Below are 23,057 nucleotides of genomic sequence, written 5' to 3'. Positions count from 1 at the left end.
ACTTTGAAAATAACTACGCGTACCAAGCCCTTTTATAGAAATGAGAACATACTTCAGAAGGAATCTTAATGTGCCAAAATCAAATTAAAGTTTCTCCATCACATTACCACACAGATAAGATCATATAAATGAAATCCTATGAATGACTTAGCCTTCTGTTCATTGCTATCACCAACTCAGCAGTTGACTTCCTAGTGCATTAATAATTAGAGAGAAATCCTTTAAGCCAATTAGAGCTGTTGGGTAGGTGGCAGCATTTCTCAGAAGGATAGGACACATGGTTTTAAAAAAAAAAAATCTGGAGATAAAACGCTGATGACTACGTCTTCCTTTCCTCACCGCTCTCACCTTGGCTAACAAACTTAAGCACCAACCCTGAGACTACTTGTGCATGTCAGTAACTTTACTCAGGTGAATAGTCGCATACAGAAAACAGGACTACTCCTGTGAGTACCACCCCCAGCATGGTCAACCCAGAGCATTCACAAAACATAAACCAGGCCCGCCAAAAGCATGAGATTAGCTATAAAAATACATTTGGAGTTGTGTTGTTTGCCTTCTCGTATTGGAGACTTTAGAATTCATGTTTTCAAGCTTTTCCCCACAACCATGTGGGCTGGAAACTTACTTTTTTATTTGTTTTTAATGAGAGCTGAGATTCTCCTATAATAACATGACTGAAGGAGCTAAGGCTTTAAGAAAAACACCAAACATCACAAGACTTGCTATAAAATTGCTAGAGTTGGCATGTGTTTGTGGGATTGAGCTCTTAGTGAATTTGACAAATGCAACTTTGGGTCCTATCATTTTTCACCCCTAAACAGATAGGGTGTGTGCATGCAACGTCTTTTTTCAAATTCTCCTAGGAGGTCGGTTCCCTAGTTTATAAAGGACAAGGATTCTGAGAATCTCTCTTCCCTGGAGAAGATGAGGGTGTGCAAGGAGTACTGTTATTTAAGCTCTAACTCAGTGGTGGGAAACCTGTGGCCCGTCAGGGTAATCCGCTGGAGGGCAACAAGACAGTGTTTACATTGACCGTCCACAGGCACGGTCGCCCGCAGCTTCCATTGGCCATGAACTGCGAACCGCGGCCACTGATGGGCTGCGTGCAGCCCCCGGGCCGTAGGTTGCCCACCACTGCTCTAACTACATGTTTAGGCTTGCATTTTGGATTCACTTTCATTCATATTTTTCAAGTGGGAAGGAAAATATATTGTTTAAAGATCACATAGTGCCTGCTTAATTGAGGCAGTTATTACAGTGATCAGATTTAATTACATTTTCAGCAACAAATAATTTTCATCTTTAAAGCAACTGAACTCCTTCATATGTATTTCCTGTTTTCTTGTATAATCCATCAAGCTGTGCTCAGAAATAAATTATATTAAAATGTCAGCCCAAGATACTCTGAAATTACTGCAAACTATGATTTTTTTATTTCAAGAAATAATTTATAGTTTCACATTGAAAATGGAGGTATTTGTCAATACAGACAGTGTGCCTGGAGCTTCAATTATGTTAACAAAGTTCTCTTTCTATACTAGCACTGAAGGAAGTAAGTACACAAACCAATTGTCCATGCCTCACCTGACACAGATATTATTTTTCATGAACTGCAGAGCTTTTAAACTCTAGTTGAAAAGAAAACTGTCGTAAGAAGGAGAACATGAATAGTAGCATGCCCTGCATTATACAATATACAGTATATCTAAAATGGTCTCATACTTTTCCCCAGTGGATGGTCCTTGCATATACAATTACTGACCAAGAGAAGACACTAATGAACTGGGTTGTCCACCTTCAAAAACAAAAACAAAAAACAAACAAAAAAAAGGGGGGGGGAGGTTCCTTAAATCCAGTTAAAAAAAAAATCTCTATTACATTTAATCCAAAATTTATTATACAAAAAAAGTTATGTCACATAAGCAGCTATAGAAAATAATACACGTGAATTGCAGATGAACCTGAAGCTCAATGTTAAAGCAGTCAAAGCTAGAGTTTTGGTTCAGCCCATTGTAAACAGGAGGTCAACTGAGTAGTTTGGAGCCAGATCTGAAATCCAGAATTTCAAAGTTTGGTGTAGTTTGATCCACTGTTTTGGGTAGAAATGAGCTCAAGTCAAAACTCTTCATCAAAAAGCCCTATCCAGATAAATCAACAAACCACGCCTCACGTGAAGGAAAAATGACAAGTAACTTGAATTAGTTCCCAAATAAAATGGTAGGAAGCCCTCATAATGGGGATATAGTTGACACATTTTAAAATAAATACATTTACAAAACTGAAAAGAGTGGGAGAGAGAAAAAATGAGTGTAATCTCTTCTGCATAATCACTCTTCATAGCAAATGACCGTTTAGTTTCAAAGTTTAAAATATCTTTGCTGTATCAAGTCTGTCCTACATTAGTACTAAGGCACCATATTCATGCTGCCTTGCTTTTGGTGATTAGGTTTGTAAATCACTTCAGCAACCTTTCGCTCTATTGGGTCGGGTTTAGTCTTCACACCTGTGGTGCAAGATTAAAGAACACACACATGAAAAGCCTCGTCTGAGTTATTTTTGTGAATAATTACATACCAATATTCTGGACTCCTACAGACCCTCAACAGAGGAAGTGCATGAGATCCTCCTAGTGGTGAAAGAATGAAAAGCTTGGATACAGAGCAAGAGATACTTTACTGAGAGGAACAGCTAGCACCAAAAAAAAAAAAAAAAAAAAAAATTTCATTCAAAATCTTATAATACCAAAAAAAAAAAAAAAAAAAAAAAAAAAAAAAAAAGTTTTCATTCAGATTCTTATACTACCTGTAACAATCAGAATCCAAACACCCCACGGGGAAAACATGGGGTCTCAACCCCAAGGAATAAGCAATTAAATCAACTGTTTGAATACGATATTATTGTACTACTGTATAAAAGTGTATTGAGTAAGGTATCTTATAAAAACTTGTGACATGCTGCTCATGAGTATATTTGTATGATGTAGGGTGTGTAAGGAATTATGTATGTGTGCTGGAAATATCTTCCTAAAATATGTTTTGGGGGAAGACTTGATAAACAGTGAAAGTACATTTACATATAAGGTAAACAAAGCATTCAAGCTAACAAGCAGCAGAAGAAACAGCTTGGTGAGCACACCGGGGGACACTGCGAACTCTGGCCCCCAAGAGGTCTTCCTCGCTCTTGAGACAAAAAGACTATGGACTTTGGGAAATATAAGGGGAGCAAAAATACATTTTAGAGACCCATCACTAAGGGGAGAGAGGAGACAGCATCCTCTGAATCTGTGACTGCTGGATCCTCCTGCCGGAACGGCTGGAGATGTGGTAGCTTGATTTAAGTGAGAAAGCAGTTTAGGCAAAGAAGATAGGTTAGGACACTAGAAAGTGTGTTTTGTTTTGTAGGTAACTATACCCATTTCTTTTTCTCTTGCTTAGTATCACTAAAATCTGTTCTTTATTAATAAACTTATTCTTTGTTTTACTAAGAACCATGTCAGGGCTGTTATATTGAAGTAAAGTGCAAGTCCGCAGCAAAACCAGCAGGCTGGTGTATCTCTTGGTACCAAACTTAATTTTTATGAGTGGACAGTGAGAGGGTCTGGGCTCTGGCAAACTCAGAACTGGGGTTCACTGGTTGTTACCTGCAAGACAAAGTTAAGACTTGCAGAGTCTCTAGGAGTTTGCTGGAGATGTGATGTGGATTGGAGCTGACAGTCTGATCTCCAGCAAAGCTCACTCTAACACACTGGCTTACAATTCTGGGTGCCTTGAGGACAGTGTCACAATCCTATATGATGTATTAAGGGGTTCAATGTTCCCCTCAATGCAGAGTATCTCCTATTACAGTAAATAGGATCTACCTGTGCAGACAGAAGGGAAAATCAGATTCCCAAAATAGAAAGTAAATCTGAGAGTGTTATAACACAACCTATCAAAATAAATGAAGCCTAGGAAAGAACCATATATAATCAGGTACATTTTAGGAATGCATCCACTGTATTTTTTTCCCCAAAAATATCTTAATAATAGGGCAATACATGTTTAAAAAGAGTCTCAAACTGAACTATCATACCAAATTAAATTACAATATTTTTTTCACACTGTAACAGCATAAATAACAGACTAGACTTCTCACCAAGCTTAACAGAAGGAAAGTTTAAATGGTTTGCTTTACCAAGCTAGCAAGGAACACTTATCCAAATTAACAATACGAGTTTATAGTTTTTTACAGAAGACAGGACATGTTAGAATAAAGCAGTTACATCTTAAAACATTTTCACTGCAAGATCAAACATTTAAACATAATTCCAATAGCATCTTATTTGCCTCAGCCATAAGGAGTACCATTCTCTATCAACGTGCAGCCAAAATTAGCACCTGATTAAACAGCAGCTGGCTAAGCAGAACCCAGACAAAAATGAGGTGGATGCTGGCAAGCAGAGGGACGTGCTTCTGAAAATGTCATATTTGATATCCCCCAGTACTGAGGGGCTCTCCTCTCAGACTGATATGCTGGTCTGCAGCATTGGGTTCCTTTTGGATTTCTTAATGCTATTAGATGCCCAAATACCTATGGCAACTTTTTTTTTTTTTCTTCAAATGAACACTTGAAGCCAGACGACTGTGCCCCACTTTACCAGTCCCACACCTGGCCATCCATGGTGAGCCACATCAACTTCATGCTTAGTTATAGCAACTCATATCTAGGAATGAAGCCACTCACCCAGAAACAGCTCCCAAAGTTCAGCAGCCCATCTGCTCAACAGTAAAGGGCACTATGATCTCATAACCCCTTTCAAAGTCTCTGTCCTGATATTGAAAGCCCTCCCCATGACTGGCCCTAGCTACCTGAGGATTGCATCTCCCTCCACAACAGCTACTTTTTACTAAACCAATAAAACTATCAAGCAATAGGGGGAGTCTCTTGAGCACAAGAGACAGAACCATCACAGGAGCTGGACCTAGACTATGGAATTTGGCTTTCAAAACTCAATGAAAACTAATTTATTTGACCAGCTTTCCCTGAATAAATTCTACACACACACACCCTATATCCTAACAGAGCTATTTTTCTTACTGGTGGGGATAGAAGGAAAGGAGATTATTTTATTTTTAAATACTTGGGAAGCACTCAGATACCATGATGAGTAGGACTTACTCGTACATGGACTAGAAACAGCTTAATTGCTAAAGTTTAACTCAGACACTTCACACATGAACAAGTTGTGGATGAACTTGGACACTACAAGCAAGTTTAAGGATCAATCTTTCTAGCAAGCAAAGCAAACAAATTTGATTATCTATAAACAATGTTTAAATGGATAAAATGCAAATTAAATACAATAATATGAAACAATAGTAAATTGAATGATCAGAAATACCACTCACGTGATTTAAATATCCTTTAAAAGCTATAAGTAATTTGCACTCAGAATGTGTTTACACTTTTAAAATACTTTCTCGGAAGTTTGTTTTCATAAATACCTAGAGGAAAAATTAGTTTTAACAACAATAATGATGCAGTGAAAATCTTGTGTCAACAATCTTAGACTTAATTTTAAAATTAAGAATTTTCTTTTAACCCATTCTTCAAAAAAGAAAAAATTGTCCATAGGGGTTCTCCGTGTGTGTGCATGCATGTGTGGAGCATGGGTAATCGGGTTATGTTTGTTTGTTTGCTTGTTTTGTTTTTTGCTTTTACACACACAAGCCTTAACTGACACTTGCCCTTTCAGAAGCTGAACTTTAGAGTGATGATTGTAAGTCTGTGATAATAAACCAAAATTCTAAACAGAGACACCACCCTAGTACATTTACAAAAGGAAGAAGGATAGGTCTCAATATTTGCATGGGTATGTCCACTTTGTTTATTTACAATCACGTCAGCATACCATTACATAAAATATTTGTTTAAAATATTTAGTTTGTTGCACAAACACTTTCAATCAACAAGCAACAGTATGTCCTATTTGTACACGGTTTTAAGCAAAACCTTCACTTCAGTATTTGAGAAACTCAGCCATATCCTAAGGGTAAGGTGAATACAAACTTTGTAAGACAGAAGTGGAATCATGGTCTGGAGGGGGAAAAATAAGGAGGGATTTAATCGTTCAGTTCAATATATACCACCCTGAACATGCCAAAGAGACAACGCCTTTCCTGTATCTGATTGTAAGCCACCTCTGTGCCTAAAGTAACAACAGCAGTTGATCTGATTATATAAACCAAACTCTCCTATCCTCCTCACTCCTAAACCAAAATAGAACAGTTTTTAAATGCTCTTAGGGTGTATATACCTCCTTACAGGAGATACCCTAATCAATACAAAGCCAACTTTCCACCTCCCTCTGCACAAAGCATAGAGTTGACAAATTAAGGAAAAAGCATCAACATTTAATTAGTCACAGATTTTTAAAGCCAGAATGGAACTATTATGATCATCCAGTCTGACCTCCTGTATACAGGCCATAGACCCTCACCCTCTAATACCTGCATCAAATCCATAACTTCTGATGGAGCTAGAACATCTCTTAGAAAGACATCCAATCTTGATTTAAAGATTTCATTCAAGTGATGAAAAAAATCCACCACTTCTTCCTTCAGTAAATTGTTCCAGTAGTTAATTACCCTCACAGTTTAATTAAAAAAAAAAAAAAAAGCAGCCTTATTTCTAGAGTAGACTGAATTTGTCTAGTTTCAGTTTCCAGCCCTTGGATCTTGTTATGCCTTTGTCTGATAAATTAAAGAGCCCTCTGCTATCAGAAGTCTTCTCCACATGTAGGTTCTTAAGGACTGTTCAAACCCCTCCTAATCCTCCCAGATAAACTAAATATACTGAGCTCCTTTAGTATCTCACTGTAAGACAGGGTTTTTCACATTTCAAATGATATTGTAGCTCTTTCCTGAATCCTTTGCAATTTGTGGCCATCCTTAAAGTGTTGACACTGAAAATGGATGCAGTATTCCAATAATGGTCTGACTAATGTTTCCCCATTTCCACTCAATTTTCCTGTAGTTGCACATTCAAGAATCACGTTAGCTCTCTTAGCAACCAAATCATATCGGGAGCTCATGTGCAGTATTCATGTTATTACATCTGTGACTAACTAAATTTGGGGGGGGGGGGAACTGCTATATTTTAATGTTAAATGTTTTCTTATTCTAAAACACCCAAAGGCATTAACCCACATTATGGAACAGTGGCCTGCAAATTTCAGACACACTGCTTTTGGATTCTAGCAATAGAAATAGCATCTTTAAACAATTCACACGTATATGTATAGCAATCACCACTAAAAACAGGATTGCAACTAGGTACTTTACTACACAGGAATATCTTTAGTGTGGTATTATATTTATATATGTTTAGGGTGAGAAATGCTGCAAATACCACAATAAATTTAACTACTGCCAATTGTATTGTCTAATTTTTAATTGCATCCACTGCATTCACATAAGTACTTCTGAACAGAAAGTATTCCATTTAAATTAAACACACACCCTGCAGCGCTGTATGCTAGGAGGCGGGTGTTAAGCCGCAATGAACATTTCGAGTGGAGCAGTCCCTAAAAACACGACTCTAGAATAAAAACACCAGCAACCCAACTGCGGTGATATGAGTTGATGCCACTTTAATTAAAAGGGGACAAGTGCGTCTAAATTGGCTCAGAGTCTGACCCTGACCTCGAGAAGCAGGAAATGATCACCTTAACTACACATACATCCTGCCTAATTACTGCAAGCGGTTGACTGCAGGCTGCTGTGGGTCAGGCTACATCTACACTACAGAGGGGAGTCGATTTAAGATACGCAAATTCAGCTACGTGAATAGCGTAGCTGAATTTGACGTATCACAGCCGACTTACCCCGTTGTGAGGACGGCGGCAAAATCGACTTCTGCGGCTTTTTGTCAGCGGCGCTTACTACCACCTCCCCTGGTGGAGTTAGAGTGCCGATTCGGGGATCGATTGTCGCGTCCCGACGGGACGCGATAAATCGATCCCCGAGAGGTCGATTTCTACCCGCCGATTCAGGCGGGTAGTATAGACCAGACCTCAGTCTCATGGCACAAGCGGATGGAAAGCCCTGCCCTGGTGGGGCTAGGATCCATGGACGTGGAGCGATCAGAGCCATTCCCCTACCCAAAGAGGGCTGCTGGCGGGAGATTTTTTAAGTAGTTTTGCAACGGTTGTTGTGATTTAATTCCACCCCCTCCATCCCGGGGGATCCTTCCCACTCCCGGGGCCGGATCCTGCCCTCGTTACAAAGCCTCCCCTGAAGTCAGGGGGCAGCAGGAGGGGGCCGAGCGGGGCATGCTGTGCACCTGTTGCGGCAGGAGGAGGACGATGATGCCGGGCAGGGAGACCAGGCCATCCCCCAGGCGCTGCGGGATGAGGTTGCAGCAGACCCTAGGCACAGACTCTCCCCGCCTGCCCAGCCTCAGCACCGCTCGCCACAGCCGGGAGGCGGCTGGTGCTTGCAGGGACCCTTCGCTCGCTGCCCGCGGAGCAGCCGGATTCTATCCCGGGGAAGGCGGCGCCGGGGTGGGGGGAGGTGTTTAGAACGCCGGCGCCCTCAGCGTTCCGCGCGGAACCCGCGCAGCCGACCCCCAGCCCAGGGCTGCGCTCCCGCCTGGAGCGCCCGGGGTGCGGGACCGGGGGAGTCTCACCTGCAGGGCCCTGGGGGGGAGCGTCGCCGCTGCTGCCTCCGGCCGCCCGTGCCTCCGCCATGTCTCCTCGGTGAGCTCAGCCGCCCCGCCCCGCGGGAGCCGCAGCCACAGGCGGGCAGGTGAGCGCGCCACGCACCAGCCGGGAGGGGCCGCCCCGCGGCAGCGCCACCTCGCGGGCAGGTGCGGCAGGGCGCTGGGGACAAGCCCCCGGCGCGGGGGTGGGCGCAGGGGACTAGGCTGGGCTCGCCCTGCCAACCTCCTGCAGGGGGAACGGCCGCCCGCAGGGCTGCCCCCGGCCGGTGGGGGGCTGGGAGTCGGCATTGCTCTTAGGGGACTACTGCTGGCCGCGTGATCTGATCCCCGGCTGCGTGCTCAGCGTATAGCCCGCAGGCCTGCCCCAGCCCCCTGGGGATCGCGGCACGTCTTTCCCACGGGCTTGGCATGGAAGTAGCTGGAACTAAGGATCCAGTTCCCCGCTTGGGAGACCGGATTCAGACTTTGTGCTGATCGTGCCTGGGGATTTGCATTTCTTTCATTATCGCTTCCGGAGCCTGGTTCCGTTCAGTGTATGGGGTTGGGCGGGGGCTGATCGCTCCTGTCCTGTGGCAGTACGTGGGAGGCGAGGTGGTTTCTAAGATCTAGGACCCAAGATGTACGTGGGTTCCTTAATCAAAGAAAGAACAGGGACTTGCACCCAGAAGAGACTAGGAAGGAAATGCACCTGACTAAAACTGCTGTGATATGCTCAGTAGTGCTTAACATCACTAAGCAGCTGGGTATTTAACTTGAGGTAGATGTAATATCCCAGCGGTTTTGAATGTCCTTAACAGACCACATAGACCTGTGCCAGTCTTCAGACTCTGCCCCTTGCTGGAGGTTTGATCTATATGCAATATAAACCACATCCTAAGCTTGCTCTCTAGGTTTGGCTATTCCAAGAGTTTCTCTTTCAGACCTCTTCCAGTCCCCAAAGATTTATAATCTGGTTGAAGGTGATTTGATTCAGGAAGCAGCATGTCTAGGCAGTAAGAGTGGGAGCCACAAACATTTTAGGTGCCTAAACCTCAAACTTAGGCACCTAAGTCCCAGTTTGGGCTTCACTGTGATCTACAAAACTGCCATTGAATGCTGTAGACACTGGCACCTAAGTTTTCATGGTATAAGTTTCCTCAGCACGGCAGCACCTATATTTCTGTTTCTGGGCATGTGCATTGCTGCCTCCCTCTAGGTGTACAGATGTTTATCTCCTGCCTAAGCCCCACAGTGAATCACAAACCAGGGGAAGATAGGCATTGGGCCACCTATCCCACCTGCAGGGCCTGATATGGTAGGCACTCTGAGCACACCTATTGGAATGGGTCCCATTCAAAATCCTGGTGGTGGAGGTGGTGCTGATGGTCAGAGCACTCACCTAGACTGTGGGGATACCCTGGTTCAATTCCTCCCCTCTCTACCAAAGGGGAGACCCTGGTTCAAATCCTGTTTCTCAAGAGGAGGCTTCAAAGACTAAACTACTGGATATTCTGATGTGGGGCTTCTTCAGTCTCTCCTGTGGCACAAAGCATATTTAAGTATTTATCCACAGTGGAGCAGTCCTTGGTCAGGAGGGGAAGAAGAGAATGACTCTGTAGCCTAGTGGTTAGGGCACCCACCTGGGAGGTGGAAGACCCAGTTCTCCTGCCCCAATCACTCTTTCATTATTTAGCCACAGTAGAACAGCTTCAACAGCTGAGAGAGCCCCACATCAGACTATTCTATAGCTCAGTGGTTAGAGCCCTTTCCTGAGTGGTGGGTGACCCCACTGCACCTAACTCAGTTCTGCAAGAAAAACCTAAGCTGCCTGACTCCAGGTACTGGGTTCCCTTCAGTGAGATCCCTAAGCAGAGTTAGATGCAATCTCCAAGAGAGGGGCAGTGCTTAGTATACACCCCCCTCCTTAGCATCTCCCACTGGCTAACTTAGACAGACAGCTGCCTACTGTGTTGGCTTTTGTAGGTCACATTCTTAGGAACCTCTCTCCCCATGCATTGTATAGGGAGCTAGGTGCCTAACTTGGCTTTGTGGATCATAGTGTTGTTCCTGTGATTTTCTAAGCACCTGAAAGTTAGGGAGCTTGACATTCAGCTAGGGTGACCGGATAGCAAGTATGAAAAAATAGGGCTGTGGGGAGGTAATAGCCGCCTATATACGACAAAGTCCCGAATATTGGGACTGTCCCTATAAAATCAGGACATCTGGTCACCCTACACTCAGCAGTGCAATGCCTAAGTCCCTTCATGGATCCCACCCTAATTACCAGGAATCTTAATGCAGAGTTTTAGCTTCTGAACCTATACAAGGTCTTAGTTCTTCCACCTTTTTAAATGAGTACAACGCAATAATTTAATCTGGAGGTCACAAAGGCATGGATGGATGTAGTGGAGTACTGTTCTGAGAGATATAGACAGCTGTACATGGGGGTGGGGAGGAGAGAAGGCACCATAGATTGCAGAAGCAGTCAGGGATCCCAAAGCACACCCAAACTGAATTTCTCAAAAAGAGTAGGACAAACTTCTTCAATAATGGGAGAAAGAACCATCCTCCTGATCCTTCCCCTACTCCACTAGCATCGCCTCTCCTTCACCCTGCTCACATTCATCCACATCTCAGTCTTACCCAAACACTGGGAAAACAAACTCATCACACCATTTGAATCTTTTGAAAATGAGACCAAGCTGTGTCTCATCAGAATTCTGATGCCAGCTCAGCCCAAATAATCAGTCTCTTTCAGCAGCCTCACACATACCCTATACATGGAAAGGGGACAAAAGCAGAACCTCTTGGCCCAGGCAGGAAACGTGAGCAATTACCCAAAACCTCCCTCTGGGACCTCAGACAGGAAGAACAAAACTACTCAAGAGATAATGCCTATATAATTGGCCAGACACCCTGTCCACTCCTATGAAGATCCACATATCTCAACAAAACCTCACTGTCAAAAGGTATCCAAGGATGCTGGCACATCTGAAAGAATCAGTATGAACACCTAGATCAGCATAAAGACTATTTAGATTGTAAATGCTTTGGAGCCGGGACTGTTATGTTCATACACTGCCTAGCATTGGGGGCCAGGCCTAAGCACTACTATAATACAACCCACCTACCAACTGATCTTCATCAATTGCTAGGAGACAGTTAACCAAAGATGGTAGTTTAGTTTCATCGTCATACAAAGGTGTAAAGTAAAGCCAAACTAGAAATCTCAGAATTGCAAGTGGGACCAAATTTGTCTCACCATACATTCTCCATCAGCTTTCCGAGAAAAAGAAAGGCAGAGCAATAGTGGCCAATGCCAACATCAAGAGATGGCTTTAGAAGCAAGGGCCTAACACACGCATGCTCGAGGGAAGATTTTGCTCCACTACCTGGAATGGAAGGTCCTTATACTTTCCAGTAAGATCTCCAGAACAGAGAGCTCTCCCTATTACTCAAGTGGAGAAATCTCTCTCTCTCTCTCTCTCTCTCTCTCTCACACATGCACATAAACACACGTGCACACACAATTCTCCTGCCACTGACACAAATGATGAAATAAACATAAATCATCTTCACAACGAACAGCCATCATACATTACAGCAAAATGCCAGTCAGTACCAAGATTCTCCTAGTCCTTTACTCATATCCTCAACTTGTTAATTTCCTTATCCTTTTACTATATGAGGGAGGAGCTACTTATGAGAAGCTTCAAATCAAAGAAACAGACTCAAAGGAGTGGACTATGAACCATAACTTAAACTAGAGTCAAAGTACAGTAAAGAGGAACAACCGGGTGTTGACACAGCTGTCAACAAATTGGGACAGATATTATCCTTGCTTCTGGAAAAAAGATTAATCATTATATATGATAGTTGAGATAAAAATATTGAATCACAATTGGAGGGAAAATATGTGTGAAATCCTGGCTTCATTGAAGTTTAATGGCAAAACTCCCATTGACTTCAGCAGAGCCAGGATGTCACCCAATGTGTATTTAACACTATCATAAATTTGTTAGGGATTTCTTAATGCTATATTAAGAATTTGTAGAATTCCTTGTGTATATGAAAGACACTGACACTTTACAAGATAAAGTTGTGTTGTACACATTCAAGGGCTATAACTTTGGAAATAAGTTGCTATAATTATATGCATTCCTCTTCTCTCCAGAGAGTACAGTGGTAGTGAACATGGCCCACTGCTTCACTCTCAACATATGGGCCTGCAGTCAAGTAAATTAGTACCATTCTCAGATGCAGCGACCACTACTCACTCATATTTCTTGTGGTGAACGGCAAAGGCCTACTATAAAGATACAATCTGGGGCATATAGGGATGAGAGATGTTTGAGGTCTCAACTGTAAGGGAGACCACCTCTCTCCTAATGTACTGCCAAGACCAGCTGGGACCCTTCTCATCCTCCAGCTTATTACCATAAACTATGTTTTAAAAATACGGATAAAGGAAATAAGGTAATGAAATTACACAGTGCAACCTGTAAAAAGTCTAAATCAGAGGTTTCCCAACCATAATCAGTGGAGAACTGGCTATTCATAGGTTGCCATATTGTTGTCATCTTACTTCCAGCAGGCAAATTAAATTAAGAAAGTTTAAAAAAGACATTTTCCTAATTTTACTTTTTCACATAAACAATTGTTGTAGTTGCCTCAGTGACCATATATGTTGCTTTTGTCCTTGCACAACATATCCTCTGCAACTGATCTTTGCACTGTTTAACTAGGAATTTCTAACTAATTCTGCCTCCTGCTGTTGTAGTATTATAAACTGCTTAAAATTAACTATGTAGCCCCAAACATAGCAGCAATTCAGTGATGGATTGAGTTTCCCCATATGTATAAATTTATAAATATGTTTGTAAAGCCCTTTGGAGTGAAAATGCTACTGTATATAAAGTATTTCATGTACTTTTTGTGGTGCAGAGGGACGACTTTGATTGATTTTTTCAAAGTCAGCATAGACAACCTAGCAATGAGTTTGCTGCTGTCCAAACAGATATGCACTGATATATTTATAAGGCAGTTTGTTACTTTATGTTTAGAATAAGTAGAGAAATTATTCCATTTCCTTTGAAAAAAATCTGTGATCCATCACTAAGCCTTCAAAAGGTCAGGGCATAAGCCATGCATTAACTACTTAGGGTTTTGGTGAAGTTCCTTTCTATTCAGCTTATTCCACAATTGTGCACTGTAGGCTTTCTAGCAACAGCCTCAAAAGCATCTAGTATTGGGAGTAGATGGACCACTGGTCAGGTCCAATATAGCAATTCCTATGTTCCAAACTATCAGTGGAGGAATATTGTCCATTTTCATGATTTATGGGAAAGAAACCTTGCATAATCAAAAGGCTTTCAGAACAGAATAAATGCCCCCAAATGATTTTACAACTAACAGTTTGTGGCTAGGAAGCTGAAAGTCCACTTTTTACTGACTATAGCTAGTCAAGCAGTTTATTAAACCAGCTGGAGCATTAAGTGAGTTTTTTCTGTCCCGGAAAAATGTGGATGCTGAAATTAGACATAGTATGTGGGAAAACTGAATGAGTTTGTAATACATTGTTTACCAAGGCAGAAGCACAGTAACTCTAAGCTTCAAGTCACTTTAATACGAGAAGGTTTTCTTAATATTCAGCCTAAATTTTCCATGTAGTTTTGTCCCATTACTCCTAGCTATACCGCATGTATCACATTTTGAACTATTATTTTTAGAAGCTTTTAAATAAGGAAAGTATCAAAATTGTATTCTTAGATTCTTTATTTTTAAGAACGTATGTTTGTATGTCACAAAAGATAGCTTTAGAACAAGCTAACATTACTATGGTTCAGGCATATACAACTGGTACAGTTCAGTAGTACATAAACAACTCTAAAACAAATGTACTGTAGACCAGGGAACTTAAGTTACCAAAAATAAACAATATTAAAATTTATATAGGGCAGTAAGTAAAAACAATTGCTTTTAGGTTCTGCACACTAAAAGAAAAAATTTAAGCTTTACATGATAATTGAAATTCTGAAGTTCTACTACAGATAATTATGGTATATAACAAAGAAGAATAAACTTGAAAGATTGTCACATTTTGGTTTTGTTCCAGTGATGCACAATCACATGAAATCTTACATAGGTTTTGTGTAAAATTACCATCTGGTTACTTTATCTACAACAGATCTTAAGATTTAAAAAAAGCTTCCATGTAAAATCATTTAAAACTAAAATAATGTAAAAGGGTGTTTACAGACGTCTTAGGGATTGTCGGAGTAAATGCAGTCAAGAGCTGCAGTGTTTTTAACATTGGTAAACAAATACTGGATTAAAGTGCAACACTCTCTCTGACAGCAAACCTGTGCTGCAGAAAATCTCTAAATCTCTGCAAAGAAGTAGAAACTGATTTAGCCAGCATCAAGCATGTTTCTCTCGAAAGTCACTGATGGCCTTCCAGAGCGTACATAGCATCCCTCCTCTGTAAAAGAAAAACCATAAAGATGCTTAGCTTAAAAAAACTGGTCTCCACTTCCATAGTATCCTGATTCAGGTACGCTTCAATTCAAGCCATCCTGTAGTGATAGTAATACATTCATTGCACTCATTAAACATGGTAAAAACACAGAGAAATCAAATGTGAAATACTAAAACATAAAATTAAACAAATGTGAATAGCATTTTTGGTTATAATATAAACTAAAAACTTCTCTAAAGCTCACAGAAGTCAATAAAAAGACTCCCATTGACTTCAATGGACTTTAAATAAGACCATAAGCCAGGGGTCAGCAACGTTCGGCATGCGGCTCGCCAGGGTAAGCTAGGGTGCTTACCCTGGCGAGCCGCGTGCCGAACGTTGCCGACCCCTGCCATAAGCATTGCCTCCAAATATGTATTTCAACTGAATTGAATGGGAGTTTTGGCTGAATTAGTAACTGGAGCCAATATACTTAAAAGTTAACGCCCAAAAATTATCCGTAAGTGGCAGCTTTAATTTAAATCCACTTTTTCTTTATGAATCAGAATAGTCAAGGATTGAGTCTGATCACACACCAGCAGTAAACTGGTGAATCTCTGTTGATGTCAGTGGAATTACTCCTTATTGACATTGGAATAAAGACATGACTGTCCTCCCATTGAAATCAATGATCAAATTAATGTAGGATTAATCACTAAATGATGAGAATCAGGCCCTCATTGTTCCAAGTAGACTAAGCTAATTTGAACATACCTAGTAAATGTCACATACTATCCTTATTAATATAATGAAACACTAGAGTATGAAATCTTACTATTTGTCCATGTTTTAATATCTAGATAAGATGATTGAGGGCAAGGTATAACTGTATGGTATAACTGTATGCATTGCTTCTAGTCAAATCCAATTTCTACAGGCAAACTTGGTGTGATTATGTAACAGTTTAGTGGCAGTTGCATAATTTTCAGACAGATTCCTGGTTTATTGTTCTCAAAATGTTAAATTATCTGTGTCTAAAATTGTTTATATAAAGCAACACTCCAAAGGGACCTCTCTGCAAGCAAGTCTTTTGCTTTAGCTGACTTGAAGAATAAATTCTTTCAAATAACAAAAACTAAAACATTTTAAAATGTTTAATCGGTACATATTCAGAGTGTCTCTGTGTGTGTAGAAACCCTGAAAACTAGATTTTGTAGTGTTCATTTCTCATAGGTAAATTTCACACCTTAAGAATGCCATTCACAATTTTCTATTTCTATAGTTTCAATACACAGAATACCTCTATATTTCAGCTTTGTGAGATTAAATAGAAGGTGAAGTGTTACCTTAGTCTCAGGCATTTCAGATCATCTCGTGTAACGTAGCAGAGAACATCCATTAATGTGTAGTCTTCTGCCAAAAACTTGGGGAGAGGGAAAAAAGTCCTAGTTGAAAGTTAGGCTACTTTTGTCAGATATATCCATTTATTCTAAGATTTATATATGATATAGGGACATGAGCCTGCATTCCTTGTGTACCCAAAACTCCCTTAAATCAAATTCTGAGTGCAAAAGAAATAAGACTGGTCCAAAATATGGTAACTGTGTTGCCAATAAAGAGTTTGATGCTATTGTTTTGTTTATATGTAGCTTTTGTCTAGCTTGTGTTTTGTAAATACAATGAAAATACCTCATCTTTATACAGGATGTTGTATGCTTGCATGTCATAGAGTATGTATGTTTGAATTGGTCTTAATTCTGTACTTCAGATACGTCTTGTTTTGTTAATAGGCAATTCTATAGAGCGCACTATAGCTGAGTACCTCAGACTTTAATTAATTCTAAACACTCCTGGAGATAGGGGAGTTGGGAGGTAGGTTGGTATAAATATCCCATTTCACCAATGGGGAAAGAAACACACAGAGAAGTTAAGGCCTTTGTTTTCAAAAGTGACCTCTACACTTCAGGTGCTTCAATTTTTGTGTGATTAACCTTAAAACACCATGGGCCTGCTCCTCAAAAGGTGCTAATCAGCCACAGGTCTTAACTGAAGTCAGCTGAAGTTCTAGAATGCTCAATATCTCTAAGGCTCTGTCTTCACTACAAAACAGGTGTATATGTTTTCATATCAAGATAGCTAGTTCAGTGTAAAATCCTAGTGGAGACAAGGCACAGCTAATTTTTATCTTGTTGTATCTAGTCAAAGTCAACCCCCATTCCTCCTGAAGTTTACAAGCAGGATTTACTGCAATCAACAAGAGTTGCTGGAAAAGGTGCAAAGATGCTTAGGAATTAGGAAACCAATCAAAATGTTAACTGGAAAATGTGTTTTATTGTATCGAGCTAGCTGAGGGGTGGGCAAACTATGGCCCGCGGGCCGGATCCGGCCTGCCAGCTGTTTTAAGATGGCCCTCAAGCTCCTGCTGGGGAGCAGGCTTTGGGGCTTGCCCCGCTCCGACGCTCCAGCCGGGGAGCAGGGCCAGGGGCCGCTCCACGCAGCTCCCAGAAGCAGTGGCATGGCCCCACTCCAGCTCCTACATGTAGGGGCAGCCAGGGGGCTCCGCTCTGCATGCTGCCCCACCCCAAGCGCCGCCCCCGCAGCTCCCATTGGCCGGGAGCTGCGGCCAATGGGAGCTGCACAGGTGGCACCTGCGGATTGGGCAGCGGGCAGAGCCGCCTGGCTGCGGCTCCGCGCAAGAGCCAGAGTGGGGACATGGCCACTGCTTCCGGGAGCCGCCTGAGGTAAGCACCGCCTGGAGCCTGCACCCCTGAGCCTCTCTCCGTGCCCCTACCCCCTGCCCCCGCCCTGATCCCCCCCCCCCCCCCCCGCACCATACTCCCCAGCCCGGAGCCCCCTTCTGCATCCTGAACTCATTTCTGACCCCACCCTGGAGCCTGCACCCCCAACCAGAACCCTCCCGCACCCCAACCCCAATTTTCTGAGCATTCATGGCCCACCATACAATTTCTATTCCCAGATGTGGCCCTCGGGCCAAAAAGTTTGTCCATCCCTAAGCTAGCTACATGAATTAAAAGCAAGAATAGACTTTTTATGATGGTCTTTCTATTCTTCACCCTTCCCTTGTCCCTCCACCCCCAATCTCATCTCTTTCAAAAGGTGTACACATCATTCCAAGGTTTTTGCTGGTATAGAAATAATTCCAAGGTTTTTCTGTTTTTTTCCCCACTAAGTCCTAGAAAAATGCACTGCTACTGTATCACAAACATACCTAAGAAAATATCTTTCCTACCCTATTTATAGTATCTTCATCAGCTCCATGAACTCTCAGCCAGTTTATGAGATCAGAGTCTTCAACCCCTGTGCCAGAAGGATTAAGGTGACAGACAGACAGTCCCGGGATATCTAGATCAAATATTTAGAAAAAAAGTTAGGTCTTTTCAAAGTGTCCTCTTCACAATTTTAAATAGAAAAGCCTTCAGTGACCTTGCCTACTCTTTCCACAAAAATGGGACATGCAAGTGCCTCTACAGCGAAGGATAAGAGAGATCAAATCCTGCAGTATTTACTCAGGTAATATTCCCTAATGCGCTTAAATGTAGTACTGTTTCAAAAGAGTACTACATTAAAGCACACTAGGGAACCTCTAATGCCAGGGTCTACACAGACCAATTAGTGAACAATGCATTAGTGCATTTTTGGAAATCACTTCCCCATATTCCATACTATTGCTACATGTAGTCAAGCCCTTAGATGCGTGCAACCATTTCTGGTGTCTCTTGGATAAATATGGATTTCCTTTTCTTTTTTTTTTAATTGGGGGTGTTTTATCAGTGTTTATTAGTTAAAACTAAAAATCAGAAGCCCAAGGTATAAGGCACTCTTATGCCAATACATCTGCATCTATACTTGGGTTGTAAGAACTATCCTGGTATAATTTAAATTGGTAAAGTGGTACAATCTGTGTGTGTAGACAAGGCCTTAGACAAGACTTATACTGCCCTCAATGTGATTTTACTTGAGTAAGGCTTCAGGACCAGGAGCTGTACTATTTTTATAATCCCTGTTTCGCCAGGGTTTTCACTCTGCTATAGAAAGGCATTCCATGCTAAAATATGCAAGGGCCTCCATCCCTACTACAAATAAGATTTCTATTGTTTGATTGCTTTTTAAAGCTTTTGCAGTAGTCTCTCTCTCTCAAGTATGGCTCTTTTCCCTTAAAAGGAAACATGATCCTCTAAGGCCCTCACAGGTCTCTACTGATCCCTCCTCTATTTTTTCCATTTATTGTTCTCTTCCTCAGTGCCCATGTGAGGAGCACATAGTTTTTTGACAACAAAGATCTGGACTCTTCACTTTTGTGTCAATGTATACTGCTTCTGAATCAACCAGTAAAGTTGCTGCACCTCTTCAAGGGAGTGAACATGATAACTTAATGAATCCGTATGCTGCAGTCAAGAAACAAAAGGTGAAATCCTGGCTTCATGGAAGCCAATGGCAAAATTCCAACTGATTTCAACGTGACCAGGATTTCACTCACAATTACGAGATAAATTACGCGCAATGCTATTCTAGGACTCCGGCCCTTCAGCTCCAAAAACACCCAGCTTCTTCAGCTAAAATAATTCTCGAATACCTGGTGTTGATAATAGATTTTACACACACACACACACACACACACACACACACCCCTCCCTCTCCCTCGTAATGTAACCACAGATCAACAGCATGATTTGAGTTATACACACTTGCTTTTACTCTGGATATAGAAACAAATGAAGTAACTTATTTCCACAGCATACTTGCTTGCTTCTACACAGTCCTGGCTAGGAGAAACGTGGTTAAAGACCTTTACTGATGCTGGGCCAATGAAATAAAAAAGTTTGGCTGCCACAGCCTTCTTTTGTAGTTGCTGTGTGGAACAGTTTCTTTTGAAATCTCTACTCACTTACCTATTTGCTGTGACCTAAGCTTCAGGTTTTTGATCTCTTGATCCTTTTCTTCTATAGCTTGATGCAAAAGGGCGTGAAATTCTCTCTCCTTCTGCACTAACTCTTCTAGTAGCCTGCAGGGGGGGAAAAAGCATGGATTTTTAAAATTTAATTTTATGTTTTCAACCCTAATACACATGTAAAAATATAAACATCCAGTGTTCTAGTTATAGAGTCGGGGACTTTCAACAAAACTAGTTTGAGGCATTCATAGCAAATAGGAGCTGCACAGAAACTTTCAATGAAGCTTCAGCAACTCAGCATTCCTACTTAACTGAGTCTGGTTCTTAAAGAGAAAAATTAAACAAAGCAATTGGGTAATGTGTTCAGCTATGGAGGATGGAGTGTCATTGAGGTCAAAACCATTAATGGACATAGCGCTAAGTTGTGACTTTAAGACATTACGTTTCATAAGGCGCAGGGGAGCTATACCTACCCCAGCAGGAGCTCCTGAAAGCACTGCATTAAAGGTAGATGCAGCTGGAGTGTGGCCACAGCTATACTTCTTGAAAGGGCGTAGCACACATTCCCTTCCAATGGGAGCAGTCCCTCCCTGCCCTCTTTGTAGAGTACAACATTGCTGTAGATTTTAGCCTAGATCAGTCCTTGCACTCAAAGTCCAGAGACTGGCTTTGTGCCCAGCCCTCAGTAGGTTTAAGGGGTTGGTGGTCACCTCCCTGCATCTTCTCCTAAATCTTAATCCTTTAGGATAAGATCTGTTTATTTTAGAGAGGATTGACTAAGTGGTGTCATGATGAATCATGTAAAAGTAATATCTACAGAAGGTCAATTAATGCTTCTATTTAACCTCTCTCATAATACAAACACAAAGGGACACCCAAAGGAAGTTAAAGGCAACAAAGTTAAAATTGATAGAAGGAAATAACTAACACCAGGCACAGTTAATCTGTGAAACTCATTGGGGCAATATATTGTTACAGCAAAGAGCTTAGTAAGGAGGTTTTTGTATGAGGACTTCTGAAGTATATTGTCATTGTATTATATATGGTAATCAGAATATGTCTTAACTATCTATTTATGTCAAGATGAATATATTACATTGTAATATGAGAACTCACAAACTACATTTACTCTAACAAGAAAATGCAGTGCACTTTAATGCTAACAGATGATGCTGAGTTACTAAAAAGCTTCTCTTGTCTAAAGACCCCAAATCAAGCCAAATCACACTGAGTTTTCTAATGTGCTTGGAAATGAAGTGTCATTGCCAAACATTTGTAATTTAATCATCAGTATAAAGGATTATAAAGAATATTCCAGCACCACAAGATCTGTCCTATCAAGATACAGTGTATATACACATTTTAATATGTACAGACATATTTTTCAATTAGTTCCGAAATCTGTTTTTTCAGGCCTGTTTTTTTTCATAAGGCCTTACTGTTCTTCACCTTCAACTATCTGAGAGAACAAATTGTTTTTTTAAATAATTCAGCGTCCTAGGGATCAATCCTGCTGTAGTGAATTCTGCATGCAAAACAAGACAAATGACAAGACTGGACCCAGTTTAATTGTGCAGTGCCCCTGTTCAGCAGCATGGATTTGTTCCCTGGGAATAACTATAAAAAGGAATAATGAGTTCTGCTTTTATGGAAATGAAATGTGTCATTTAACCATGAAGCACGAAAGGCAGGAAGAGCAGAACCTTGGCAACAAGTTTAATAGTCGGTTAAAAACAGAGCACGCCTGAAAGAAAGATTTACACTAATTTTTGTCAGCAGTGTACTGAAGTGAATAAGCCTCAGATAAATGATATGGATTTTTCCAAGCTCAGAGTTACAAATTACTGTTTATCATCAAGTACATGAGAAATGCACTGTATTATGGATTATCACAGCTGTCAGATTTGGAGAAACTATTTAAGAGTGAAAGAAAAAGCATCAATCAGAACAAATACACTTGGATCCCTAGAAGTCTAGACTTACCTATTTGTCTCTAATTTTAGCCTCCCTAGTTGAACATTCAGTGATCTATGAGCAGCCTGGGAATCGTGGGACACTGTAGAACTGAGTGTGCTCACACCTGAGGTAGCTATAGCATCTTCTATGACAATGCAAGGCCGTTGAATATTTTGATTCTGAGGCTGTTCATCATGATCTTCTTCAACTTCTATGTCATCCTGATCTGCTGTATCACTTTCAGATGCAAGACTAAAGTGTGGCCTCAGTTCTATTAGAAATAATGTTCATTATTAATAATAACAATAATAAACTCATATTTAAATAATTACAGCTCATCCTAAAGTTTTGATTAAACCATGCCTGAAAAATTTGCAGCAAAAGGTTGTAATTGTGTTTCCAAAGGGTTTAAAAACAGCTTGAAAATGCCGCAATGGCTTAGTACATTTTGAACATTATTTGGCTTCTGATGATCATTTACAATCTCCAAGCAGTAACAATCTGTACTTACTAATAGGATTCCAGATTTCGCTAGTATTTTTGTCATAAACCATGCAGAAATCCCAGAATTCACTGTGTGTGCCACATAAAGCAAACAAGGTGCAATACCTGCTCAAAGTTACGCAACTTCAGCTACGTGACTAGATCTAAGTACATCAACTTCACCTACATTACTTACCAGGGTGTCTTCACTGTGGTAAGTCGACGGCTGACACTCTCCCGTCAACTCCGCCTGCACCTCTCGCCCTAGTGGAGTACTGGAGTCGATGGGAGAGTGCTCAGCGGTCGATTTATCGCGTCTAGACTAGACGTGATAGATCGACCCCCTCTGGATCGATCGCTGCCCGTCGATCCAGGGGGTAATGTAGACAAGCCCTAAGCATCCAAAGGCAATGAAACTATACTTGCCACAAATTGAGGAAAGCAGACTAATCCTCCACCAATAATCCAAATTGATTTTTTTTAAACTGTGAACATGTTTGGATTCCAGTTAAACTATTATGCTACACTAAAGGACAACAATTTATTAGTCTTGTAAACAAGATCTAA

General features: G+C 41.2%; 1 protein-coding gene across 1 annotated transcript in view; it reads right to left on the bottom strand.

The window, feature by feature from the left end:
* Window positions 1-14,470: 14,470 nt before the first annotated feature.
* Window positions 14,471-23,057, bottom strand: part of MAP3K5 (mitogen-activated protein kinase kinase kinase 5) — a 153,032-nt gene continuing 144,445 nt past the window's right edge. Inside the window, exons 26-30 of the mRNA XM_026649798.2 lie at window positions 22,035-22,278; window positions 20,050-20,162; window positions 18,390-18,502; window positions 16,486-16,562; window positions 14,471-15,163 (exon numbers count right to left, since the gene is read on the bottom strand). Coding sequence (XP_026505583.1) covers window positions 15,103-15,163; window positions 16,486-16,562; window positions 18,390-18,502; window positions 20,050-20,162; window positions 22,035-22,278 — 608 coding nt within the window. The 3' untranslated portion in view covers window positions 14,471-15,102. The remainder of the gene's footprint in view (window positions 15,164-16,485; window positions 16,563-18,389; window positions 18,503-20,049; window positions 20,163-22,034; window positions 22,279-23,057) is intronic.

The sequence above is a fragment of the Terrapene carolina genome, unplaced genomic scaffold, assembly GCF_002925995.2.
Source record: "Terrapene carolina triunguis isolate 2854851 unplaced genomic scaffold, T_m_triunguis-2.0 Scaffold85, whole genome shotgun sequence".
Taxonomy (NCBI): Eukaryota; Metazoa; Chordata; order Testudines; family Emydidae; genus Terrapene; species Terrapene triunguis.
The sequence above is the reverse complement of the archived record's forward strand: the minus strand, read 5'-3'. Positions and strand labels throughout refer to the sequence as shown.